The sequence below is a fragment of the Drosophila takahashii genome, chromosome 3L (assembly GCF_030179915.1).
Source record: "Drosophila takahashii strain IR98-3 E-12201 chromosome 3L, DtakHiC1v2, whole genome shotgun sequence".
Classification (NCBI taxonomy): Eukaryota; Metazoa; Arthropoda; class Insecta; order Diptera; family Drosophilidae; genus Drosophila; species Drosophila takahashii.
Window position 1 is genome coordinate 1,760,424 of NC_091680.1, and position 25,515 is coordinate 1,785,938.

The 25,515-nt window shown below is 42.4% G+C and overlaps 9 protein-coding genes across 10 annotated transcripts; 6 read left to right on the plus strand and 3 right to left on the minus strand.

The window, feature by feature from the left end:
• Window positions 1-5: 5 nt before the first annotated feature.
• On the plus strand, window positions 6-1,283 carry LOC108054666 (alpha-tocopherol transfer protein). Its single transcript, XM_017137711.3, has 3 exons — window positions 6-308; window positions 373-745; window positions 810-1,283. Exons 1-3 carry the CDS (start codon window positions 7-9, stop codon window positions 1,065-1,067), a joined length of 933 nt encoding a protein of 310 aa, XP_016993200.3. The 5' UTR covers window position 6; the 3' UTR covers window positions 1,068-1,283.
• Window positions 1,284-1,634: 351 nt separating this feature from the next.
• galene (potassium two pore domain channel subfamily K member galene) lies at window positions 1,635-8,867 on the plus strand. Its single transcript, XM_017137725.3, has 6 exons — window positions 1,635-1,797; window positions 2,775-3,031; window positions 3,084-3,330; window positions 6,343-6,469; window positions 6,961-8,381; window positions 8,436-8,867. The coding sequence occupies exons 2-6, from the start codon at window positions 2,825-2,827 to the stop codon at window positions 8,639-8,641; spliced, it is 2,208 nt and encodes a 735-aa protein (XP_016993214.3). The 5' UTR covers window positions 1,635-1,797; window positions 2,775-2,824; the 3' UTR covers window positions 8,642-8,867.
• On the minus strand, window positions 3,655-4,796 carry LOC108054678 (eggshell protein 1). Its single transcript, XM_017137726.3, has one exon. It carries the CDS (start codon window positions 4,731-4,733, stop codon window positions 3,813-3,815), a length of 921 nt encoding a protein of 306 aa, XP_016993215.3. The 5' UTR covers window positions 4,734-4,796; the 3' UTR covers window positions 3,655-3,812.
• Window positions 8,868-9,002: 135 nt separating the features above from the next.
• On the minus strand, window positions 9,003-13,669 carry Klp61F (Kinesin-like protein at 61F). The gene is made up of 6 exons (XM_017137723.3): window positions 13,282-13,669; window positions 12,911-13,211; window positions 10,856-12,188; window positions 9,583-10,793; window positions 9,264-9,515; window positions 9,003-9,184 (listed from the first exon to the last, which is right to left on the minus strand). Exons 1-6 carry the CDS (start codon window positions 13,359-13,361, stop codon window positions 9,161-9,163), a joined length of 3,201 nt encoding a protein of 1,066 aa, XP_016993212.3. The 5' UTR covers window positions 13,362-13,669; the 3' UTR covers window positions 9,003-9,160.
• Window positions 13,670-13,903: 234 nt separating this feature from the next.
• Window positions 13,904-14,603, minus strand: LOC108054679 (DNA replication complex GINS protein PSF1-like). Its single transcript, XM_017137727.3, has one exon. The coding sequence runs from the start codon at window positions 14,531-14,533 to the stop codon at window positions 13,925-13,927; it is 609 nt and encodes a 202-aa protein (XP_016993216.1). The 5' UTR covers window positions 14,534-14,603; the 3' UTR covers window positions 13,904-13,924.
• Window positions 14,604-14,765: 162 nt separating this feature from the next.
• Window positions 14,766-17,415, plus strand: Sac1 (Sac1 phosphatase). 2 transcript variants are annotated; one of them, XM_070214739.1, is made up of 2 exons: window positions 14,766-14,923; window positions 15,243-17,415. In XM_070214739.1, exons 1-2 carry the CDS (start codon window positions 14,872-14,874, stop codon window positions 17,063-17,065), a joined length of 1,875 nt encoding a protein of 624 aa, XP_070070840.1. In that variant the 5' UTR covers window positions 14,766-14,871; the 3' UTR covers window positions 17,066-17,415. The 2 variants fall into 2 exon arrangements, with proteins under 2 accessions (XP_070070840.1, XP_070070841.1); XM_070214740.1 differs by lacking the exon at window positions 14,766-14,923 and adding an exon at window positions 14,975-15,157.
• Window positions 17,416-17,910: 495 nt separating this feature from the next.
• On the plus strand, window positions 17,911-19,070 carry Bfc (Booster for Crq). The gene has a single exon (XM_017137702.3). It carries the CDS (start codon window positions 18,147-18,149, stop codon window positions 18,918-18,920), a length of 774 nt encoding a protein of 257 aa, XP_016993191.3. The 5' UTR covers window positions 17,911-18,146; the 3' UTR covers window positions 18,921-19,070.
• A 477-nt stretch (window positions 19,071-19,547) lies between these two features.
• Window positions 19,548-22,314, plus strand: LOC108054705 (uncharacterized). Its single transcript, XM_017137765.3, has 3 exons — window positions 19,548-20,763; window positions 21,143-21,559; window positions 22,143-22,314. The coding sequence occupies exons 1-3, from the start codon at window positions 19,737-19,739 to the stop codon at window positions 22,208-22,210; spliced, it is 1,512 nt and encodes a 503-aa protein (XP_016993254.3). The 5' UTR covers window positions 19,548-19,736; the 3' UTR covers window positions 22,211-22,314.
• LOC108054706 (uncharacterized) lies at window positions 22,289-25,256 on the plus strand. Its single transcript, XM_017137766.3, has 3 exons — window positions 22,289-22,431; window positions 23,074-23,720; window positions 24,725-25,256. Exons 1-3 carry the CDS (start codon window positions 22,332-22,334, stop codon window positions 24,977-24,979), a joined length of 1,002 nt encoding a protein of 333 aa, XP_016993255.3. The 5' UTR covers window positions 22,289-22,331; the 3' UTR covers window positions 24,980-25,256.
• The last annotated feature ends 259 nt before the right edge of the window (window positions 25,257-25,515 follow it).

Here is a 25,515-nt window from a genome sequence, read left to right on the forward strand (position 1 = left end):
AACGAGATGCCGACCATCCGTCCACTGAGCCCCGAGCTCCAGAAAACTGCCATCGATAAGCTGAATGAGGTTCCCAAAAAGTTGGATGATGATATAGCCGCTCTGAGGGATTGGATTAAGCAGCAACCTCATCTGAAGGCCCGCACAGATGATCAGTTTTTGGTGAACTTTTTAAGAGGCTGCAAATTCAGTTTGGAGAGGACCAAGGCCAAGATCGATAGATTCTACACTTTGAGAACCAAATACCCCGAGTTTTATCTGGGTCATAATGTGGATGTGGAGAAGCTGTTGGATATTTTTAAACTAGGGTGAGTTTTTAACCTAACTCTCACTTAATCTCGCCTTAACCCTAACTTAATCTTTTTCCTTTAGAACTATAGTTATTCTGCCACGTCCTCTTAACGACAATGGCCCTCGTTTGGCCATGATTCGCATGGCATCTTATGATCCGAGTAAATACACCTTTCAGGAGGTTAATAGAGCTGGTGGTCTTATGCAGCAGATTATGCTGGATGAAGATGATGTGGCTATTGTGAATGGTCTGATATCCATTTTGGATCTTTCCAATGTCACCACTGGTCACTTCCTCCAGATGACTCCCTCTTTTGCCAAGAAGATGACTGTTTTTCAGGAAGAAGCTCTACCACTTCGTCCTCAGGGTATTCATTTTATTAACACACCCAATGGATTTGAGACCATCTTTAATATGATCAAGCCCATGATGTCTAAGAAGCAGCAGGGAAGGGTAACTAAAATTCTGTTTATAAAAACTTATTTCAGAAATAATTCAAGACCTCTTATACCCCCAGCTCTACGTCCATGGAAGCAAATGGGAGGCTCTCTACAACGAAATCCCCAAAAAGTATTTGCCTGTGGAGTATGGCGGTGAGAACGGTTCCATTCCGGAGCTCATCAAGGAGTGGGAACAGCGTGTTCTGGCCTACAGAAACTACTGGGAGGAGGAGAAGCAATACGGCACCGATGAGAGCCTCCGAGTGGGTCAACCCGTCGATTTCGAGAGTCTCTTTGGTCTGCAGGGCTCCTTCCGGCAACTGAATGTTGATTAAAGCTATCGACATTTTGCTAAAATAAAATAGTTTAAAAATAGTCTCAGTTGCAGCTCTTATCTTAAGTTACAAAGGTGTAGGGTACTCAAGTTTAACTGGACTCTAATCGATTTTTGATAAGCAAGAAGATAAGAACATAAAAACAAACAAAGAACTTGACACAAACTAAAATAGAGATAGTTCAATTCCATAAATTTAAAGATTAAATTATGAAAAATAAACAAGGAATGATAAGGAATTAATATTTTCATAAATCAAACGTTTAAAACTATAATTATCCCACAAGATATCAAGTGAATAATCAGATTAAACGATGGACCACCTGTATCAGCTGATTGAAAAGTTCTTAAAACAGAGAACCGGGCATAAACAAAACACAAATTGAGATGCAAGCTCTCAGCAAACCAAACAATACAAAACAAACGAAAAGCGAGAGAAAATTCGAATATCAAAGTTTTTCCAAAACTATATACCCATAGAAAACAAGAGAACTTCGCGTAAGACCAAAAATAAACCGATTTCCCGAGAGATCTCCGTGTGGAGAGTCCCCATCTGTGTGGAACCGATCCTCAGTAAGCATTTGTGGGTCGTACGGATCGGTGCGTCGATTCTTCTGTGCGGATCCAATCGCGTATCGGTTGGGAAGGGGAAAATATACAGCATGGAATTTAAATTGGAAAACTGAAAAGTTTCCCCCACTCAGTGCGAATCAGAAGGCGATCTGCGATCGGTAATCATCATTTAGGCCCATTCCATTCTCAATCCCGATGGGATTGCCCATAAATTACCAAAGCTAATTGCCCAAGTGAAATCGAAGTTCATAATTGCTCGGACATGTTATGTAGTCCGCCCGTCGTCTATTCGTCTATAAGCAAAAAGTATCCAAAACCGAATCCGAAGAGTTCTCGACAGGCGTGGCACGAGATTTTTGACGATGAGATGAATGCCCCCGCCGTTGGGCAGCAGTAAACCCAAAATAGTCTCATGGAGTCTCGAGTCTTTCGCTCGAGTCTTCCCCCCGGATCTTCGGCCTTGCCCCAGCAACCCAAATAAATAAATATTTGGACAAATAAACATGTGCGCTATAGAGCTATAGAGCTTTGTCTGGTTTACCTTTCGGCTTTTCTGTTATTGCTCCTTTTTGGAGATTACCAGGGGAAAACAAATCGCACTCGATAAAAAGGGATGTTTATTTAAAGGCATTAGTTTAATGGTTATGGCAGCCTTCATCTGAATTCTTAGCCATTTAGGAATTTTAGGAAAAGCATTTTGATTTAAATATTCGGAAATATTGGTTTAAAATACAGACTTTATGATAAAGATAAGGAGTTATGGCTTATTAGCCAATGCTTACAATTTTTCTCTGCCGCTGCGCTGCCATCTTTTATGATTAAAAAATTCGGAATATTGGTTTAAAATATAGACTTCATAATCACGATAATGATTTCTAAGCTCTTGGCATAATTATAAAATAGAATAAACCATATTTTCTGACTTTAAAATTCGGAATATTGGTCTAACATTAAAGCTTTATAATAAAGGTAATGAGTTAACCCATGAATACAAATATTCTCTGCCGCTATTCTGATTCGGAGTATTTATTTAATATAAAGTAATTTTTTTGCTCAAGGGTATTCCCCATGTCGATCTCCCAGATCTTCAGTTCCATCCTTTTATTTAGTTTCTTTTGCATTTCATAATTTACAGCCAGCCGAGCGGTAAATTAGCCAAGGGAAGGAGACCAGAGGAGGGTGACCATGTCGGGTAGGCGGGCCCAGTCTCTGCCGGCGCACATGTTGGAGCCAGCGAAGCCGGAACGCGGACGCTGTGTGGCCGCCATCTGCTTCTCGTGGAAGGTGCTCACCTGCATTGTGTCCCATGTGCTGCTCGTGGCCCTCGTCGTTTCCTATTGCGTGGGCGGTGCCTATCTCTTCCAGCACCTCGAACGACCCCACGAACTAGAGGTGAGTGGGTGAGAATCTATATGGGGAGACTAATCCATAAATCCCTCTGCAGGTCAAGCGTGATATACAGAATCTACGCTTTAATCTTACGGAGAATATCTGGCTTTTATCGGATGATGCCGTGGTTCTAAGGGAAAGCGATTGGATGGCCAATGTCAGCAAGCATTTGGCCAACTTTGAAAAGCAGATCCTTACGGCCATCAAGACGGATGGCTGGGATGGCGACGAGGATGTGCGCAAATCCCAGTGGACCTTTGCCGGTTCCCTTTTCTACTCCATCATAGTGATAACGACCATAGGTGAGTAATTGTTCTGGGGTAAACATTGGGTTTTATTTGCTTAAGCTAAAACTAAACTAGAAACCTAAAATACTATTTACTAGCGGTCTATTTACAACTGGGGAGGGGGAAAATGTGTAAAGGGAGAAACAATATAGAGCTTAAACAATATCGACTTTATCGATATTTTCGATGTTTTTACAATATCGATGGTTACGGAAATATACAAATTTTTTAACATTTTCCTATCTTCCGAAAATCTTAAATATCGATATTCTCGACGTTTTCCAATATCGATGATTATCAAAAGTAAAATTATTTTTTAAATTTTTCTTTTTTTCCTTGACAACATCAATATGATCGATACAACATTGTCGAAAATCGAAAATATCGATATTTTTCAAGCACTAGAACAATACATTCAGGGTTTTGTATTTCGATTGCAGATCTTTTAGGATTTAAAAAGGAATACTTTCAGTTCCGTAACTCTAAACTAGTCTAATCTAGACCTTCTTACTGAGCTTATCATTCACATTTCTGGGTGCCGCAGCCACATTCTTAGCGCTCTTACCCTCGGCCACAGCTGGGGATTTCTCATCGTAGCCAAAGCCTCCTAGAGGAGGGAAACCACCTCCGTTATAACCTATACCTCCATTACCAACTCCCAGTTGACCCAGGCCCAATCCTCCAGCTAGACCATAGCCCTCGGTGTACTGAGGTCCTCCAAACTGTTGACTTCCTGGGTATTGTCCTCCTAATCCCGGGAATTGTTGTCCACCGATGCCGGCAAATTGATTGCCACTGAATTGATCGCCACCTGGATAGGTTCCATATGGATACTGACCATTGCTGGGGAATTGATTCAGGCCAAGTCCATTGGTGGGATAGTTATTGAAGCCCACGTTGGTTCCGGGAAATCCAGCTCCGGGATATCCTCCGGGATATCCACCAATGCCATTCTGAGCTCCCGAGAAGCCACCACCATAACCCGGTTGATAGGGACTAGGGAACAGCTGCGGTCTTCCGATGATTCCAGTAGGTCCTCCTGGTCCCACTAGCACTCCAGGATTTCCACCATAGCCTCCTCCAATTCCTCCTCCGAACTGACCGGCATTCGGTTGACCTCCATAGGGATTAAATTGACGAGTGCCCACTTGGGGAGCATCCGATGATCTTGTGGGCTCCACATCGGCATAGTCCTCGATCTCATCGTTCTCCGGTTCGCCAGGCAGAGGTCTCCTAGTTGTAGGTTCCCTCCTCAGCTTCTGATCATAGGAGTTCCTTATAGGAGAACTCCGACTGATGTCCCGAAAAGAGCGCTCCCTGCGATTATACGAACGCCAGACCCACTGATCTTGGTCTTTCTCCGAAGACACTAATCCCAGGAGGCACAAAGCGGCGATGATGAGGCAATAGCTCTGCATGATTGGACTTCTCGTTTGGTTTGCTCACACACTGACCCGTATTTTCAGCTTGAACGCGGCAAGCTCCCGCAACAGAATAGTTGAGATATGCGATCGGCGCACGCTACTTATATAACCGCACCCGAGAACCGAAAAGCCAACAAAAAATATACAAAATAAAAGAGACATCGGCGGCGATGACGACGCACAAACTCAGTCAAGCGACGAGGGCAGCCGCAGGTGGGGATTTGGATGTGGCCAATGAATCAACGATCGTGCCAGACAGAAATCTTGGGCCCACGTATCGTATGCTTGATTCACCTGAAGCGCAACCACCAGACCACCGATCCGATCCGCCCAGGAACCAATGAGGCAAGCGGATGAATCGGCCAGTTGGTTTTGTCCACTCGGTGATCACTGATCACGTTGAAATCGCATAAATCATTGGGTAATTGCTAATGGATCGACCCAAAAAAACAAAAAACCCATTCCTGGAAATCATCATGAGTTTGGCTTAGTACACTTACTCCCTTTTGCAGGGCAGAATGGTGGATAAGTCACAGGTCAAAGATCCAGTTTGGACACAGTTTGGTGAGCAACCAGCACGTGGGTGACCTCTAAAAATGGGTTCATTTTAGGTGGTGATGGGTCGGAAAGGGGTGCGAGTGAGGGAGCGTGTCAAATGAAACCAAAAGTGGAGTTGGATGGTTCCAATTGTCTGTGGTCAAAACAACAGCAAGGTCAAACGCCACTGACCGATCGTGATTATCTTTTCTGACGTTTCAGATTTAGATTTTAACGATGGGAATTTCTGATTATTAGTATACCCTAAAAAGGGGTTTAAGTTATTTTCAGTAGAACAAACCAAAATGATTTCCTTAAAATAACATCCATATAATATCTATCAAGAATGCCACAAAAATCATTAGGATTTCAAAAATACTCATAAAGGTGTAAAAAAGTATGCTACAGTATATTTTGGACCTAAACTAATTTTTCACTGCATACTTTTAGACACTGTTTTAAATTATTTTAACTCTGACATCTATGGAGTACGGACTACTTTTTTAAATGTCTTTATCGAGTTGACTTAAACTTAAATATGTAAAAATAATAATATAAAATATTAATATTAATATTTAAAATTATCAATCTTGTTGTGAGGGTATTTAACTCTTCGGCATTCGGGCCCAAACAGTATCTTTAAAGTAGTTTATTAGCTCTGGCTTTTGATGATGGGAGCTTAGCTTTTTGCTATTCATTTCCACAATTTCCCGATATGGATTTATAGCTAGCACACAAATGGGTTTAGTGACCGACGCCCATCAGTTAGAATTTAGCAAAGAGGTTCTACGATATCTATGAATTTGCACACTTCCGTAAAGGCCAAAAGCGGTAGACTTGAAATACCATTTTAACAATTGTTTGCCATTTGTTTTGTTTTTTTGGGAGAGATAATGGGCTTGGCTTGTTTAAAAAGAAGTACAGATAGATTAGACCTTAGCGGGTCTTGGCCCCATTAGCATTTCAAGAACTTTCCGGTCACAAGGTTGAAGGTTAAAGGCAAAAGCATGACTTACCCCTTATTCGATACAAAGTAATTTCATATTCTTCATCAAATTCTGGACAGGCTATGGCCACATATCGCCGCGCACGGATTGGGGCAAGGTGACAACGATTTTCTACGCCATCGTGGGCATTCCGCTGATGCTCATCTGCCTGTCCAATATTGGAGATGTCATGGCCACATCATTCCGGTGAGTTTGATATCAGATGTGCTGAAAAATGTATGATTATTGTTTAGTAAGTTTTATAAAAATAACAGAAAAATTATTAAAATATTCTAGATAAATATAAGTATAATAAAATTCTAATAGTATTCTTCAACACATTAAAATATTCTAAATACATTTTAATATATTCTAAATAGTTATTAGTATATTCTAAATAAATATTCCAAATAAATATTAATAAATTTTAAATAAATAATAAATAAATAAAAAAATAAATATTAAAATATTCGACAAAAATATTAAAACATTCTATATAGTCATAAAAATATTCTAGATAAATATTAATTTACTCCAATGAAATATACGCATTTTCAAAATAAATATTTATATACTCCAAATAAATCTTAATACGTTCTAAATAAATATAAAAATTTTCGACAAAAGTATTAAAATATTCTAAATAATCATAAAAATATTCTAAATAAATATTAATACGTTCTAAATAATTTAAAAAGGTTTTTATACTGGAGAATCTGCTGCTATGTGTGCACTCGCACTGCCAAACGTCCTCGGAATGCCCGATCCCGGCAGAGATCGATGAGATCTCAGCGCCACGCCCGTTCCCAACCGCCTCCCTCGTTCCGTCGGTCCATGAAGATGACCCAGAGATCGGGAAATGACTCTGGATTGGGTCCCTCCATGGGTCATGCCTACTCCGATCCAGAACTGCGCACCATGGGCAGGGGCTACGATGACCGGGAGTTCGGCCATCGAAGCAGTGGAGGCCGCAATCGCCGCCAGCAGCAGCAGCAGCATTCACACTACGATCGAGATCCTCGCCAGCGGCACACAATTTACGGGGATGAGTACGAAACCCAGACGCTGAACCGCTCCAATCGCTATAGCAGCCGGCAGAGGCAGCGGGATCGGATGAGGGACAGGCACACGGTGGAGAGGGAGCGCTATTCCCGTTCCCACTTGGAGGCGGGTTCCATCGAGGACTTCAGTGACATGCAGCCTCCAGCGAAAAGAGCCGCCAGTGTGCGATCTGTGCGATCGCCACACAATCAGGAATCCTCGAAAGCCTCCAGGGAGCTGCATCGCCTGCACTCGGCTCCCGGGAGAAGCAGAGCCAAGTCAGTGGATCCCAGGCACGTTTCTTCACACTACGAAGATGTGGACGAGGATGTGGTGAGGAAGACTCCCATTATACCAAATAGATATGCACTGGATGAGTTTGGAGGCAGTAGGCATACGGTTAATAGAAGACAGCCGGCGCCAAGGAGCCAATCCATGCCGAGATCAGCTCACCAGAGGCAGCGGCAGAGGGATCGGGAGAGGGAGCGATCTCCACATCCTCCTCCCCAGAATCATCGCCAGAATAATGGCAGAAGAGCCGGCAGCCTGGGCAGGCAATCCTCCCGCTTTGGCAACCATCTCGAGCTGCCCGACTACGATGCTCCGCCGCCGGGAAGAGATCATCGAAGGGACAGGTCACGTGGTCACTCCCAGGGACGCTACGAGGATTATTTCGAAGAAAGCTTCGATGAGGGATCTCTCTACGGCGACAACAACTACGAGGATTATCCCACGGAGAGGCATCACTCGAGGAGTCGCGAGGCCAAAAGAAATCGGCGAAGGGAACGAACTGAGCGACTGCCTCCCTCGCCGAGAATCATGTCGCCCATGGGTTTTCCAGTGCAGCGGCAGATCCGTCGACGTCCCAGCTACGATTACGATGAGGATGACTCCCAGTACGGCGATGAGTACGGCGACTATGGAGATCTGCTGCCCAAGGATCGTCCGGTGCCCATTTGGTTGTGTGTATTTCTAGTGGTCAGCTATATCCTGGGTGGAGCAGTGCTGTTTGCCTACTGGGAGAACTGGTCCTTCCTGGACTCGGCCTACTTTTGCTTCATAACGCTGACTACAATTGGTGAGTGCTTATTATAATTTAATTTGAGTTATTTCTAATGTTATTTTATCCTAGGATTTGGTGACTTTGTGCCCGCCAAGGGAGTAAAAGATGAATCGGAGCAGTCCATTGCCTATTGTTCGCTATATCTCCTCTTCGGCATCGCCTTATTGGCCATGAGCTTTAACCTTGTCCAAGAGGAGTTCATTGCGAATGTGAAGGAGGTGGCTCGTCGTCTGGGAATTCTCAAAGATGATGACGACGAGCATGATGAAGATTAATAGTAGATAGTTAGGTTATTACAAAAAAATACAACAATCTTTTGATCCTTACATTTTGGAAAAGATAAAATAATGAAAACTTATTTATGAACTTAAAAATACGGTTATTTAACATAAATAAAAACTTTAAGAACGAAAATGCAACAAATATTAATTCTCCAAGGTGATTTTGTAAAGTAAAAGAAAAGTTACATTACATTTAAAGTTATTAGAGGCTCATAAACTACGCAGAACAGTTGTTCTTTTCATTCAAAATACAAATAAGGAGTCTTTAAATCGAACTTCAAGAGAATCGGCGTCACTTTCTGTAATACAAGTTTAATAAACCATGAACCTGCGCACTCGAACTGAAGCCTCAGGGTTTCGTTAACTTTACATAGCATACTAAGTTTATTTAAATAATAAATGTACGAAATTCCAAAGATTGATGTACAGATTAAAGAGAATATCCAGAAGAGCCAAACAAACATAAACGGGTTACTGGGTAGAGTAGAGTACTTATAGTCATCGAATGCAAAATCAGGCGACGTTTTCTTTGTTGTGCTATAAGAAAATATGGAAAATAAATAATAATTTATCCCAGCTATTTATTTTGCCATTAGCGAACTGGCAATTGACTTACCCTGTTGAAGGAGGGAGAGTTCCGGGGTGAAGATTTACTTGGCGTAAGGGAACGGGACAAGGAGCTACTGCGCTTGCCACCGGCGATTACGGGTGGCTTCAGGGCATTCGAATTGGAGCTGCGAGTGGTGCCAGAACCACGCTTAATGGTTACACCATCCACGGGCTCAATGGGCGTGGAGTTCATGATGGTTTCCGTTTCAGAAAGTTCCTGCACGGATTGCAGTGACTCGTCGTGCTCGCCTTCGCTGCACTATAAAATATTAAAAACAATTATTAGGGTTTTTCTCATTAACACTCTGATAATGCCAGCTAACTACCTCATCTATGGTGGCCGTGGTGTCCAGATCCGACCAGTCCTGCTCCTGCCGATAGCGCTTGACGATCTCCTGATGCGGCGACGTGGCCACCAGAGTGCGTGGATACACAAACTCCCTTTTGGAGGGTGTGGTGCCGGTGGGCGCGTAGGTTTTTAGCTCCGTCTGCTGGAAGCGCACAAGCTCCTGCTCGGAAATCTGCAGCTGCTGTCGCTGCAGAGCGGCATGCTCGGTGGACTGTTTGTTCAGCTCCTGCACAAGATCGGTGGCCACAGTGGTGTGACCTATGAACCGCTGCCTGTCCTCGGTGATCAGCTGCTGTCGTTCGTTTACTAACTGCTCCAGATTAGCGCAGCTCTTCTCCTGCAGCGCTTCGAGCTGCTTCTTGCTTTCCTCACAGATAGAATTCACCTGTTCGTGGTGGAGACGACTGGAACCTACATTTTCCTCCGTTTGCTTTGCGTATTCCTGGCCGAGATTCTTCATGTGCACCTGCAGCAGGGAGCAGTTGGCCAGGCGTTGGTCTAGGCAGAGCATTCCCGCCTCCATTTGGCTGCTGAGCTCCGCTTGAGCGGATTGAGCAGCTTCTAAACCCAATTTCTGGTAATCCCGTATACCAGATTTGGTATCATCGATGCGCTGATTCCTGGTCACGCGGCTTTCCTCCATTTTGTTGAGGCGAATGGCCATGCTAATGCTGTTTTTGGCACGCAGATTCTTGATCTGCTCCATCTGCATCATCATGGATTCGAGAAGGGTTTCCTCCTGCTGTGCCAAGGCCCTTTCATTGGCCAGTTCCTCTTGCAGTTGCTCCAGTTCCTCCGCATCCGGCAAACTCATCGAGCTGAGTTGCTCCAGCTGCTGGTGCACTTGCTGTACATGTTTTTCTAGAGACTGCGAACTGCTGTCGATGATTTGCGAGAACTTTTCCTGCATGGAGTCCAGCATGTCCTTGTGCCGCTGGTTGTTTTCCTCCATCTCCTGCAGGCTCGACTCGATTTCTCGGCTCATCAGAAGCTGTCGCTGCTGCAGCTGCTCCATCAGTTGGGCAATAAACTTTTGAGAGTGCTCATCGCTGATTTTTAAGACTTGCGACATTAGGTTATTCTGGAGCTCAGCTTGGTCAACCAGAGATTGGCTGCAAATTTCCTTGAGCATTCCAATGCTTTTGCTGGCATTGCTGGCCAATCGTTGGCTTACATTGCTGGAGTTTTCTATAAGAAATAAAATAAAAGTGAGTAAGAAGTTAGGAGGATGATATTTATAGCCAACTCACCCATCTCCTGGCTCAAATGCTCCTTGGAGGCTGCCTGCTGCTCCAGATACAAACTCAAGCTCCCGCCAATCATCTCCAGGTTGTCCTGCATGCGATCCTTGAACTGATCGCAGGATCTGCGAATCTTCTCGTCCATTTCCCGCCTTCTCTCGATGGTTCCATGCAGCTGATGAGTATCATCGGTGGCCAAATCAGCAGCAGCCAGGATTTCCTGCGCCTGAGTGGTTAAAACCTGCTCCGTTTTCATGTGCGAGGCCACCAGCTCCTTTTTCTCCTTGTAGCGCCGCTTGGTTTTGGTCAGCACCTTCTTGGTCAGCAGCAAAGTGCCCTTTGTGTTCATCAGATGCTCCTCGGTCTTCTTCAGCTCCTGCGTTTTCTCCACCAGACTCATGCTCACTTCGCTGAAGATCTTCTCTTTGTTCTGGAGTTCATCTTTCAAGGCCTTCAGCAGCAGCATCTTTTCGTTAAGTTCGCGATTCTGGGACTCTAGTTTCAAGGTTATTTCGCCATAGGTTTCCTCGGCCAAGTAGATTCCATTCTTGTCCCTGGCCGCCATGAGGTCTCTCTTCAGCTTGTCGATCTCCTCGGTGTATTCCTTGAGCACCGTCTTCTTGGTCAGTTTCTGATTGACTTCCGGTTTGTTTTGGATATTCTTGGCTCGATGGGCGTACTCCAAAGTGCTGAGCGTCTCCTCGATGTCCTTGTGACCCGGCGAAATGGTGGCTATGATGGAGGTCTTCGTCCTGCCGCCCAGAGATTCCTGTAGCAACCTAGTCAGCTTCGATTCGCGGTAGGGAACGTGAGGAGCACGATCCACCAAGGCGGTAATTACTCTTCCCAGCGTCAAAAGACTCTGATTGATGTTCACAGTCTCCCTTACTCTTATTCCCTTTTCGTTTCCCGCCTTGGACACATTCTCACTGCCCGCGAGATCCACCAGATTCAGCTTTCCGATCTTCAGCATATCCTCTCCCTCGATTCCATTCTCCCTGATGTGCACCACAATGGAGAAGACGGTGTGCGATCGCGAGGACTGGGCATTCATCAGAGTGGTGGCCGTCTTGCGACGCTCCTTTCCCTTCTCCAGCAGCTTGTACACATCGTCCTTGCTGTGCACGGGTATCTCCTCCAGTCCCTGGATGATAACCGATCCCTTCTTGGTGCTGTCGTCGAAAATTCGGATCTTGGTGGTGTCATCGGTGGAGAGCAAATCACAGAGTTCCTCGTTGTACAGTTCCAGGTAGGAAATGCGCATCGTGTACTCCACCTCCATCATGCGCAGCTCGTCGAAAAGGTGACTCAGAGCGCGCGGTATGATGCCGATGTCAGAGTCCTAAGCGATAATGGGAATAGAAAAAGGTTAGATTGGTAGTTATTATGGTATGGGAAAACAGGTTTTGATGGCCTGGCCTTGAAAATGGCTGAAAAATTGCAAGGGTCTTTTTGAGAAGTTAAACAGAAAAAGATGCTAAAAATATTTAGATCTTTAATCTGCCATATGGTATACTAAGATGATTTATAGGATAAGGAATAAAAAGTTTGCAATAGATTGTTTTTAACTGTTCCTTGATGTTTTGTAGACTTCCTTCGACTGTCGATTATGAGTTAAGATGATCTATAAATATATAATCCACAGCTAATCCACATAATCCTCTATACATATCTTGACTAGAGTTGATATTTTGTCGTTTTTAACGAAAATTTAAGAAAAGGAGGTGGAGAAAATGAAGAATCTTTCATTTTTCCATCTGTGAAATGATATATGGTTTATTTACTAATCTGATTTATAAGATTAGAAATGCAAAAGGCTATTTTTAACTGATTCCTAACATTTTGATGAGTTTCTTTGACTATATCATATGGGTGGTATATATAAACTATCCATAACTCAGAAGATCATAGGTATTTTTGGACTAAATTTGGGATACGATCGTTTTTAATGATTCTAATAGCCTATCACAGGTTTCTATCCCTATTATCCCATAGAAACCTTAGAAATACATGGAATCTATAGGTATTTTACCCCCTTATCCCCAATTTCAATCCCAAACTCACATCTTCCCAGGAGGATTTCAGCTCGGCACACTCATTTCCCACCATGGTGTGGGTTTTGCCCGTGCCCGTTTGTCCGTAGGCGAAAACCGTGCAGTTGTAGCCACTCAAGACCTCCTCGATAAGAGGAGAAACTACAACAGAATACACATCGCATTGCTTGGATTCGGGGCCGAAGCTGCGATCGAAGGTGAACTTCTTGGTGAGCTTGGAGTCCAGCGTGTGACGGGTGACTATTTCCCGGGGAGCCACCACATCCACGACTTCGGCGGATCGAATGCAGCGTTCCCGGGAATTCAGAGGCCTGCGAAAGATTATAAAAACCCAGTTAGATCTGGAATTCCCATAGACTGCAGAAGAATTTAGTAACTCACCTGACGCGCACATAAACCTGGATGTTTTGGTTCGACTTTTTAGGCGGCTGGCGCGACGTATTCCCACCGGATATATCCATTTTCTACCACTTAATTCAGTTAAATCAATTAAATTGGAATTTTAGCGCGTACAGCAACAAAAAGTGACGCCAGGCGAATGCAATTGTATGCGTGCCCCTGTGTGCGTGTGTGATTCCTGGAAATCCTTGATTTTCACTGTCCACCGAACTAATTGCTGTTGATTTTTAACTACTATTTACAAAGGGACGCTAAGGATCACTATTTTTTCACTACTTCTTATTAAAACAGCGAAAAGCAGCGTCACTAATTGTCCGTTTGATTTTAAAATTATGCGCAAATGGTAGGACCGCAGCGGGTCATGGTGGAAATACCAGCTATGGCAGTGGAAATATACTAAAAGGTATTTTATAGTGTTGCAAAAGATCCAATTATTTAAAATACTTTTAATTTAAATAAATAAATATTTTTAAAATATTATTAGCAATTTTACTTTAATAAGCAACAATTATTGAGTTTTTTATAAAAATGCTTTTCCAGCTACATGTTCTTTTGGCAAAAATACCGAAAAGTATTTATTTTATTTATAAGTTATTTTAGGTAAATATATAATAAACTATTATAATTAAGCTATGTGGTGAAGGATTCCCTGCCTCACTAGGGACTCCACCTGAGCTCTGGGCAGATAATGCTGGCTATTCTTCTTCAAATGGATCACCTCGCCGTCGTCCAGCTCGAATTTTCCATAATCCTCCATGCAGCGAACCTCTATGTAAAGGGATTTCGGTGGCCTCAAGTTATTGGTGAGATCAATGGGCAATCCCTGGTTGTAGCCCGCACTGCACATGTACGATGCCAAGGATTTGGAATAGTTGTTGAAAAAGTGCACCTCAGGTTCGCAGAGCGACTGCTTGATGTCCCCGGGAATGATGGGTCCAAATTCCCATCTCAGCGCCTTGATCCTCTTGCACCTCTCATACAAATAGGCTAGGAGGCACCTCTTGTTCCTCTGGAGAGCCGCATGACGAAAGTTTAAAAGGGGCCACAAACTCCGATCCCCGGAAGCATTGTAGGTGGAAGCCTGAGCCACGTTCTCCTCGAAAATCGCCTTGATTTCCTCCAGCACCTGACGCACTCCGTCGTCATCGAAGGCGGGAATTGTAGCCGATGATCGCTCCAGTTCCTTGAGAAGATCAAAGGCCTTGTCGCCAAACAATTTTGTTTGTCCGCTCATTTTTGATCTAATTTTTGTGTTTTGTTATTGTTTGCCAATCTAGAGATGGGTTCGCGCCAAAATGTTCGTAAAGCGATAGTATCGGTAGTGCTGTTATCGATCCTTGGTGGAAATATACTAAATATGTTTAGTATTTTTAAGAAATAGTTTACCCATTATTTGAATCAACTTTTAAATTAATTAAATTTTTCTGTATGTTACAAACTAAAATCTATGATTAAGTAACATCTGTTTCTTAGTAAAAAATGTCAACTAAACAGTTGTAATAAAAATCCCCAACTCCTTTACAAAATTCCAGTTTTGTGGCTCAAATTATGCTGCCTTGAACAACAAAGAAGATGCCCTCCTGGTTAGATTGGTGTACCTGTGAAAGTGCCATACCAGATGCACGTGAGTCAGCGTGAACACTCTAAAGTATCGCCTAACAGCACATCCCCATTGCGCTTTTTAGCCCATCCCTATCACACACGTAGTGGCAAAAAAAGTTGGCCGAAAACCCAAAAAACCGCAGATGAGACGAAAAACTGTGTTAAATCAATAAAATCCGAGTTAAACTGCTGATTGTGTGGCTGATTTTAGGGCTGTGCGTGTGTGACAGCGATAGGGAAAGCCATAAAACACAAAGTAATAACCAATAAGAAGCCAGCAGAAGAAGAAGCAGCAATATTAACCCTTATCTTTTGTCTCCCATCTAAACTTTAACCCTTAGCCTTCGAGTTGGGCCAACCACCGCCCCCGGAAATCATGGAGAGCATGGATGTGGAAAAGGCGGTCTACGACGACATGAACCTGTACATCACGCCGGAGAGCTTCATCATCGAGCCCAACGGGGGGGCGGAGGTGCTGGTAATCGGACGCCACGACAAGGTCACCCGGGTTCAGCCGGCGGGCGGAGGTCAGCTGGCCAATCTGCGGCCCACCAGGCGGATTTGCGGCGTCCTCGGCACCATTCACCTGCTGAGCTGCGACTACCTGCTGGTGGCCACCCACCGCCTCTTCGTGGGCGTGCTCAATGGCTCGGTGGTCTGGAGATTAGCCGGCTATGACATCATTCCCTACATTCCCAATGCCATTCAGCGCAAGGAGAATGAGACGTATTTGAGGCTTCTCCGCCAGACGCTGGACACCAAGTTCTTCTACTTCTCCTACCGCTATGATCTTACGAACTCGCTGCAAAGGCAGCGCGAGGTGGCGGCCCAATCCCGGCCAGAAACCTCGCTTGGTTTGCTGCAGCGTGCGGAGCAGCGTTTCGTTTGGAATGGCTATGTTTTGCGGCAGTTTAACTGCGACAAGATGGACAAGTTCCAGTTGCCACTCGTACTGGGCTTCGTGTCCATCAACCAGGTGCAGATCAACGGGCAGACCTTCTTCTGGAGCATCGTCACCAGGCGATCGGTGCAGCGAGCGGGCACAAGACTGTTCTGCAGGGGAAGCGATGAGCAAGGACATGTGGCCAACTTTGTGGAGACCGAGCAGATAGTGGAGTTCAATGGGCAGCTGACGGGATTCGTCCAGACTCGGGGAAGCATGCCCTTCCACTGGCACCAGCTGCCTAATTTGAGGTACAAACCGCGACCTGTTTTAGTGCCCGGAAAGGATCACCTGGCCGCCTGCACGCTGCACTTCAATGAGCAAATCAAGCTGTATGGCAACAATGTGGCTGTGAATCTGGTGGATCACAAGGGCGCCGAGGGAGAACTTGAGCAGACCTACGCCCGCTTGGTGCGCGAAATGGGCAACCAGCGGGTGCGCTACGAGTCCTTCGACTTCCACAGCGAGTGCAGAAAGATGCGCTGGGATCGGCTGAACATACTCATCGATCGTCTGGCCTACGAGCAGAATCAGTTTGGCGTCTATCATGTGTTCGATGACGGGAAACTGGTCTCCACGCAGACGGGCGTCTTCCGAACGAACTGCATTGACTGTCTGGATCGAACGAATGTGGTGCAGAGCATGCTGGCCAGGAGATCCCTGACTGGGGTGCTCCAGAAGCTGGGAGTGCTGCATGTGGGTCAGCAGGTGGAGTCCGCTTCGGCCAACTTTGAGCGGACTTTCAAGGGCGTCTGGGCGGACAATGCGGATCTGGTGTCGCTGCAATATTCCGGCACCTGTGCGCTAAAGACGGACTTTACCAGGACAGGCAAGCGAACCAAGGCGGGTGCCCTGCAGGATGGCAAGAACTCCCTGATGCGCTACTATCTAAACAACTTTGCCGATGGCCAGCGACAGGATAGCATCGATTTGTTCTTAGGAAAGTATCTAATCAACGACAACGAAGGCGGCGCAGTGCCTTCACCATTAGATTCAAAGCGCGGCTGGCGCTTCTTCACCTTCCCCTCGGTGCTGCTGATGGCCGTGGCCATGTTCATGATCACCATGACCTATCCGGCCGAGTTCAACACGGAGAACCTGCTGTTCATGCTCTTTTGGGGCGCCATGATCGCCGTGAGTGCCACGGGCATCCTGCACTACGGCGTCGAGTTTGTCCAGTGGCCGCGGCTTTTTCCGCCCATCTCCTTTCGCGAGCCATGACATTAGTGTCGTCTAGCTGAGGGAATACCTAAGCAGCTTAAATTATAAACCAATTCCTGTAATCGATTTGAATTCCTCTCAATTATCTGTTTGTTTTCTTTGTTTAGTTGTAAATTGCCAGAGCCCAAAGTCCATTCCTTTCTGCCACATTTGTTAGTTATTATCACACACAAAGAAAAAACTTAGGCGAGCTTCGAGGCGGCTTGAAAGGGAAATGGATGGGTTTTCGGATGGGATTGTCAAGACGCCGCTTATTAACTGCGATTAACTGCAATGTAGATCAATCACTTTTGTAGAAACATTTTAATGACATTAAATAAAGTATTTTACGCATTGCTAGAAAACCTCGATCCAAGTCTTTTAATTACTTGCAGAGGTGAACTGCATTGCCGGCCAAGAACGTTTGTCTTGCTTGAGATGATACGGGTATATCGTGTTTATGATGATCGTCTCTTGTAAAGGTTATTATAAAGAGAATAATTAAATAAACTTGTTTGTTATAATTGATTGAAATAATAACACGGTTGCTTGTTTCTAAAGGAATGCAGAACTTTTAAAGCGTAATTTTTGTTAATTATTTAAACTTTACAGATAATTGTAATATTTAAATATACTTATTATGGTTCTCTAAAATCATAAAATAAGTGTAAGGTATTCAATGGGAGTATTTGTTAATAATTATTCCAATCTTACGAATTGGTCATGTTAATTCTGTAAAATAAATATAATATCTTTATTGTCTTGAGGTCCGAAAATATTAAATATTGTATTTACTATAAATATATGATATCCTAGTAGGTCTAAAATAATTTGTTACGTGTTCTTGTTTCAGGCTTTCTAACTTTCTTCATTCATTCATATCATTTCGAGCACCATAGACTTTCATTTTCGGCACCCCTCCCCCAAAAAATCTAAATATAAATTCCAAATAAATTCTCCCAAAATTTTCTAGTTTGTTTATAGGGACTGAAACTTCCAAATTCGCATTTAACATTAAAATAACTAAGCCCATAAAAATATACCCCTTTTTGGTGTAGAATTATTATAGTTTAAGGCTAGTTCTTAAGACTTTTAATACAAAATGGACAAAGCGGAGAAACCCTCAAGACTTTCGGACAACTTCCTGTACATGTTGGAGTTTGTGATAGACGATCTCCTGATTACGCGGCCCAATCTCTGTGCTCCCGAGGAGTATCCCACCTGCACGGAGATCACCTTTCGATCGATCTTCCTGAACATTCGCGATAGGGAGAATGGGGAGTGTGTTAACCCATGTTCGCCCAAGTGCGGAAAGTGCACTTTGTTTACTTTAGATTCTCCAATTACCGACGAGGATGTAATGCATATTCAGGTGTATAAGAAAAGGACGGAGGATTGCAAGTTCTTGCTGGGATTAGCAGAACTCCCGATGAAGCCAATCTTTGATAGGGTGAAGAAAGAATTTGATTTCCGGAACATAAACTGGGAGGAGAACGTGATGACGCACGTTTCGGGATTGCCCAAGATCAGGGGTCCTTGCAAAAGGATCAATGCCTGTGTTACCTGCTACGAGAAACACAGGGAGCGCCGCGAACAATGGTGTCCCACATCGGAGCTGACCAAGCGGATGCTGCCCCTGTTCAATCTCTGCAAGATGCAGACTGGGAATATAGTTTTGATCCTGCGACTGGTGTGCAATGGTCCTTCGGTTGTGACCTCTTTTCCCGTCCAGCCTCCCAAATGCAAGGATCCCTGCTGCACTGGATGCTGTTCTGGTTGCTGTCCTCCCGATCCAATTTGGCCTGCTCCTTGTCCCTCGCCCTTTGATCCCTGTGATCCTTGCAAATCTATAAAGAATACGAAGAAGAAGGCGTAGGAAACTGGGAGCTACAGCAAGGATTTCCGTTCATCTAGTAATCTTGAGGTATTCATGTTCGTCGAGGAAGCCCGCTGATTTAATATCTTATTAGTGATATATCACCTATAACAATTTATAAAAATAAATAAAATACTTTATAATTTTCTACATCAATCAGAGAGTTTTAATATCACTTCTTGTACTGGGTATCTACAATATTATCACAATTGGTCTAAAAATAATTAAATTGAACGTATCAAAAATTAGATAATGCTGATAATGGTTTTTATTAGAATTGCTGATAGATATTAATAGAACCAATGTTCTTATAATTATGTTATTATAATATACTGTCATTTATGTTAGTTTTTTTATTATATGAGATAGATTATTGTGGATTAAAAATTAAACACGAATTTTTTAATACTTTTATAATATTTTATTAATATTCTTTATTTATAATCTTGTTTAATTTAAGGAAAGGCTTCAAAAGAGTTTTTAAGAATATGAATAAATTAATATATACCTTCATATTTTAATGAAATAATATTTAAAATGTACTGAAAATAAATTAAATAGTATCTTAAATCCCAAGCACTACAAATATTTTTTAAAAATTTCCCCAGTAGTCCTTGATAATAAACTCCTATCACCAGTTCGAACACCACAGTCTCTCCGTCTGGACACCCATTCAAAATCTCAATCAAAATTTCAAATTTATTTTCTAAATTTTGGAAGTGCGTGTGTTCGGGTACAGAAAATTACAAGTTTTGCAAAAATAAGACAAGCTAGCTAAAATTCGCGTTCGGTTTAAGTTTTACCTTCCCTGAAACTATGGACAAGTCTGATAGGTCGGATAAAAATGAGAAGCCCGAGAAGCCCTTAAAGATTGCAGGAAATTTCCTCTACATGTTTGAGTTCGTGGTGGATGATCTGCTAATCACTCGTCAGAATCTCTGTGCTCCGGAGGAGTATCCCACCTGCACGGAGATCACTTTCCGTTCGTCGGTCTATGTGAATCTCTGTGATCGCGAGGTGGGTACCTGCGTTAACCCATGTTCGCCCAAGTGCGGAAAGTGTGCCTTGTTCACCCTGGATTCCCCTATAACCGATAAGGATGTGCTGCAGGTGCATGTTTATAAGAAAAAAACGGAGAGCTGCAAGTTCTTGATAGGTTTATCGGAGCTCAAGGTGAAGCCCATATTCGATAGGGTTAAGGAGTCCTTCGACATCGAGAATCCCGATTGGGAGGGTGCCATGTTGGGTCACATTGCCCAGTTGCCCAAGATGAAGGGTCCGAATAGCAAGGGTCTGCTGGATAATTGTGCCTGCTACGAGAAGCTCAATGAACGCCATGAGCAATGGTGTCCTACCTCTGAGTTGTCCAAAAGATTACTACCCCTTTTCAATCTCTGCAAGATGCAGACTGGGAATATAGTCCTAATCCTGCGACTAGTTTGCAATGGTCCTGCCATTGTGTCCACCTTTCCCTTCAGTAAGGTCTGCTCTCGCAATCCCAAGTGCCCGGAACCCTGTTGCGGACCCTGTGGTCCCTGTCCTCCGCCTCCCTGCTGCGGTTCGTGTCCACCTCCTCCCTGTGGGCCACCCTGTCCAGCCCCCTGTGATCCCTGCGATCCCTGTGATCCCTGTAGTCCTTGCTGTGGTGGAGGAGGCACTGCCACCGGTGGACCCATGGAGAAGAAGGGCAAGGGAGCGTGTGGCCAGCCTCCTTGTCGCACCTGCAAAATGGTGGATCCTTGTGCTAAGAGGGTGGAGCCGCCGGCCAAGTGCCTTAGGTACTACGCCTGCAACCTGGACAAAATGTGTCCTTGTGATTACTGCGAGGATGAGTTCGATAGGGGTGAGTTTGAATCCTTGGAAACATTAAAATATGTAAAATATCATACTTAAATCGATGGGCTTTTAAATGTTGCGCACTTTTTAAATACCACATTTCCTTTAATTTTTTAAAATTTATTGTAAAACAAAAAACATATAAAATTTATAAGGTAATTTTAAGTTTTGGAAGAGATTTGGCCTTTTAGAGCACATTTTTTCTTGCAAACTTTTTGAATACCACATTTTCTTTAATTCTTTAATTTGATTGCAAAACAAAAAACATATTTTATTTCAAGGTAATGATATGCTTGAGAAATTATTTTGACCCATATAATATTATTTTTCTTCTAAAACATAGAAAAATCGAATAAAATGTATAATTATGATCCCTTTTTCCCCAGAATGTCCCACTGTTCCCACGAAACGCTGTAATATGTCGCCCATCGAACAAAAGTTGCAGAAATGCGGTCCTTGTGGAGGAATTCCACCGTACCCCCGTTTCATCCAGGAGAAACTGGATGCGGTACTACTCGGCAAACCGGACAAGGATAAGGATGCCAAGAAGGACAAGGATAGTAAGAAGGACAAGAAAGGAAAGGACGGAAAGGATGGAAAGGAGGGCAAGGGCAAGAAGAAGCGACAGGCGGGAGGAGCTGTCTACTGCGTAGGAGATCATATCGGTCCATCTGCCGTTTATGAGGATTGCGAACCTGCCTGCGAAAATGTCCTCCAGGCGACCAGGAAAATGAGGTACAAGGAACCCAGTGGTGCCGAGTGCCACGGGAGAGAGGAGGAGTACGATATGGCATGCGATGAAGGTGAGTTCCATTTTACTTATTTCCATAAAATATATTTCCTAAAAAGAATTGTTTTTTATAAATTAACGGATTTTAAAAAATATGTTATTATAAGGTTTATATTTATAAGTTTGTGTTCTTAATTGAATAGAAAAAATACTAAAAATGTATTTTATTAGATATTATAATAGTTGACGTAATATTTTTATATTTTTTTATTTCTAAAATTCTTCGGTTTTTATTTTCATAAAATAAAAAATCTAAATTTTTCCCTTGTTTTCTTGTTTCTTCTCTACTTCTAAAATTTCCAAATCCTAAGTAGGCCGTGAAATAAACAACACATTTATCTACAAAACTCATCATCAAACTTTTAGTAACACCAAGTAGACGGGGGGTAAAAGATCATTACTCGTTTTGCATTTGTTTTATACATTCAAACGGGAAATGTTGTCTGCCACACAAAATAAACAAAAAATAAATTCTTACGTTAACATTACGCGAGTTTTGGATGGAAATTAAAACAGCAGAGCAGTATGCATTAGTTTAATAAACTAAATCTTTATCGCGTCGATCTAATAATTCGGTTTTTTTTCCATAATTGCAGCACGAAAACGAGCTGTGCGGAAATTGCGCCACTTACTGGTGAAGTACAATATCCAAATTGAGAATTGAAGGCCTTTGGAATTGAGATCTTTGAGCAGCACTCTTGAAGCAGACAACACCTGCAGACGTACTTAGTGAATAGTTTATATTGATTTGAGACGAGACACACTTAACCACAGAAGCACTCAACATGGCCAAGAAAAAGGGAAGGAAGGGCAAGAAGGGCAAGAAGCCCAAGGTCGACTGCAAGTTCAAGATCACCAATGAGATGCTCAAGCCAATGAACGAGGGTGAGTGCATCTATAAATAAGATAACCGTCTTTAAATAAATCATGTCATCTTTAAATAATTCATGCGTTCCATTTTTGACAGCTCTGACAAATGATACTTATAACCATTTAATTATATTTCTAAGATGTTGGATTTATACCATCCTTAATGTTTAAAAAATAATATTTGATACAAATAATTAATATTTTATTTAATAATTTAGTTATAATTTTTAAATTCAATATTTTATTTTTAGTAAATTTTTAATGTTTGAAAAAAAGTTATAGATCCTTATGATAAATCCCTATTACTATCCCATGTAAATTCCATGTTATGGCATATTTAAACTATTATTTTGTAAAATGGAAACTTTTTATTTTATTAAAGTAGTGTAGTTTTTTTAGTTGAATATTCATATTTTTATATATTTTATAATCTGTATTTTTTTAAAATATTATTTTGAAATATTTGATTTATTTAACTTGGTGTAAAACTTTATTTTTTTATTATTATTTTTTATAAATAAAGAATTTATTTAATTTATTTATTTTATTTATTTATTTATAACTTCTTATTTTTATTTATTATTATTTTATTTATTTTTTTGTTAATTTTTTTTTTATTTGAATTTTTTGTTCTTTTTTGAACACTAAAAATTCCAGATGTCGATGACTGCGATGGCTGCTGCCAATGCGCCTGCGATTGCGACTGCAGTCCGGAGCTGGCTCCTTGCTTCATCCAACCAACCAGGCCGGATCCGGGACCGGAGGCCTACGATGAGTTCGAGGCCTGTCTGAATGGCAGTGGCCTGACCATTCGCGTCCTGAAGAACACCCACAAGGTGGAGAGCGTGCGGGATGGCAGCGAAACGGCTCCGAATCTTGGGGCCGATGATGATCCCTGCTATCGGGAGGATCCCAATGACTGCGAGCCCAAGCAGGAGTCCTGCCTGCACGAGATGCTGCAGCGCAGCTCCTTCGCCAGGAACCACATCAAACGCAGAACGGGCGGGAGGATCATCAACCATCCGAATATCCCCAAGGTGCGGGCCAATATCAAGTACTCGGGCAACGACGCCTGCGAGACGGACAACTACTACGTGCCCTTCTCGAAGATCAAGGAGGCCTGCGACGCCCAGGAGGCCAAGGTCGACTGCTACCGCCAGCGACTATGTGGTGGATCGGATCGCATCGTCCCCGCCCAGTGCCCCGCCCAGAATCAGAGGTCCTGCTGCATGCAGGTCGAGCGCAAGGACATCATGCAGACCATGAAGGGCGTCAATCTGGACACGAGGCGCAAGGGAATCGAGGTGAGCAATAATCATACAAAAATAGTTGTTTAAACATTTAGCAAGTTATCCAAAACAAAAATATTTTCAATACATTTTTATTTTAAAATTTATTGATTTAAAAAAATATAAATTAAATAAATAACCTTTCTAGTCTATTTAAAAATATTGAGTAAGAGAATATAATTATGTAAATTTCTAAAAAAAAAGGTGTCTAAAAGTATGCAATAATATATATATTTCATTGCATACTTTTTGACACTGTTAAAGGATTTTTAATTTATAGTTTTGTCGGTAAAATTCTAGTTATACAACTTTTTTTTAAGCTAATTGATCCTTATCTTTATATCATTATTTAGCTGTGTTGTCTATAAAAATGTAATAGTTTTTATTGGTAAATTTGGTACCGGATTTTTCTTTCAACATTTAAGAAAGTCCCACAGTATAAATTGTCTCACGCAAAATCCATATTTCAAGAATGTTTAATCTTAAATCGCTAAGCTATAATCACTGATCGCCTCCGCGTTCCTTTTTTTGGGATCTCGCTGGTTACGTGTGCGAATGCGGAATGTGTGATCGCTTTTTAAGTCCGTGACTTGGCCCCCTCTAAATGCCGATGCAGGTGGTGCAACTTCTCTCCAACTTCTGCAGCTTCGGGAAGTCTTTCAATTGCCTCAACTGTGGGCATTTTGTTGCATAACATCTGCCAACTCCGAATGTGGAGCACTCTTTTTTCGTTTTGTGGTGGCAAATCTGTTAAAACTTTCAATGGTTTTTTATTTATGGTAATCGCAGGGGAGATGTAATAGATTGAAGAAAAACTTAGCAACCACAAGTGTAAATTAGGTGTTTTTTTTTACCTAGGAGAGACAGGTGTAATCAGTTATTTTTAAAAACTTTTCTTAGTCCACTTTTTGCTTTTTCTTCTCTCAGATTTAAAAAGAAAAAAATCTATAAATTGTTTAAACTTTTTAATTATTTCTAAAATGTTTTGAATAATTTTTTATTTTATTTTTCCAATTTAGGTTTGTTATAAAACCTGCGAGGAGACCGATAGCGATGTCTTTCTGGTGAAGCTGGGCAGCAAGGCAAAGTCGCAGCACAAGAAGAACACCATCGAGATCGAACTCAGGACCCCTAAACAGCCCGTAACCCTTCCGATCAGCAAGGTCACCACCGAGACCTACGTTTCCGAGGAAATGCTCGCTGGTGGCAAAAAGGGAAAGAAGGGCAAGAAGGGAAAGAAAGGAAAGAAGGGCAAAGGCAAGAAGAAGAAGTAGAGGATAAGAAAGGATCCTTAGTTATCCCTTCTGTCAAGAACCCTATTAACCGGACCTGAAGCGCACCTTTTTCGGAACCCATCAACTGGCTTTTACACGCTACACTATAAAAAAATTCACAGCAGCTGTTATTGAAATTAGATTTTTTGGCAATAACCCTCTCATATCAACCCGTTTAGTTAAACGCACAAATACTGAATATTTCGACTAGAGTTACGTAAATGTATCATTTGGATTCAGTCAAAAACCAAGAATTAAAATTTAAAATTATAAGAAAGATGATGCTGTCATTTTTAATTTTTAATCAAGAGTGTGAAAACCGCATGTGAAGATTTGTGGAACTGTCGGAGAAGCTCCTCGAAAAGGGATTAAGTTACCCAGGCCCTTGGTTATTTATAAAATTAAAGGCCGACTTGTTTTATTTCTGCGGAATTTTAAATACCCTATAAAAAATAAGTAAAATAATTTTCTGTCATTGGCGCCACTTAAGAAGAGGAATATTTTAAAAAAATATTTTGCTTTTATTTTGAGATTCT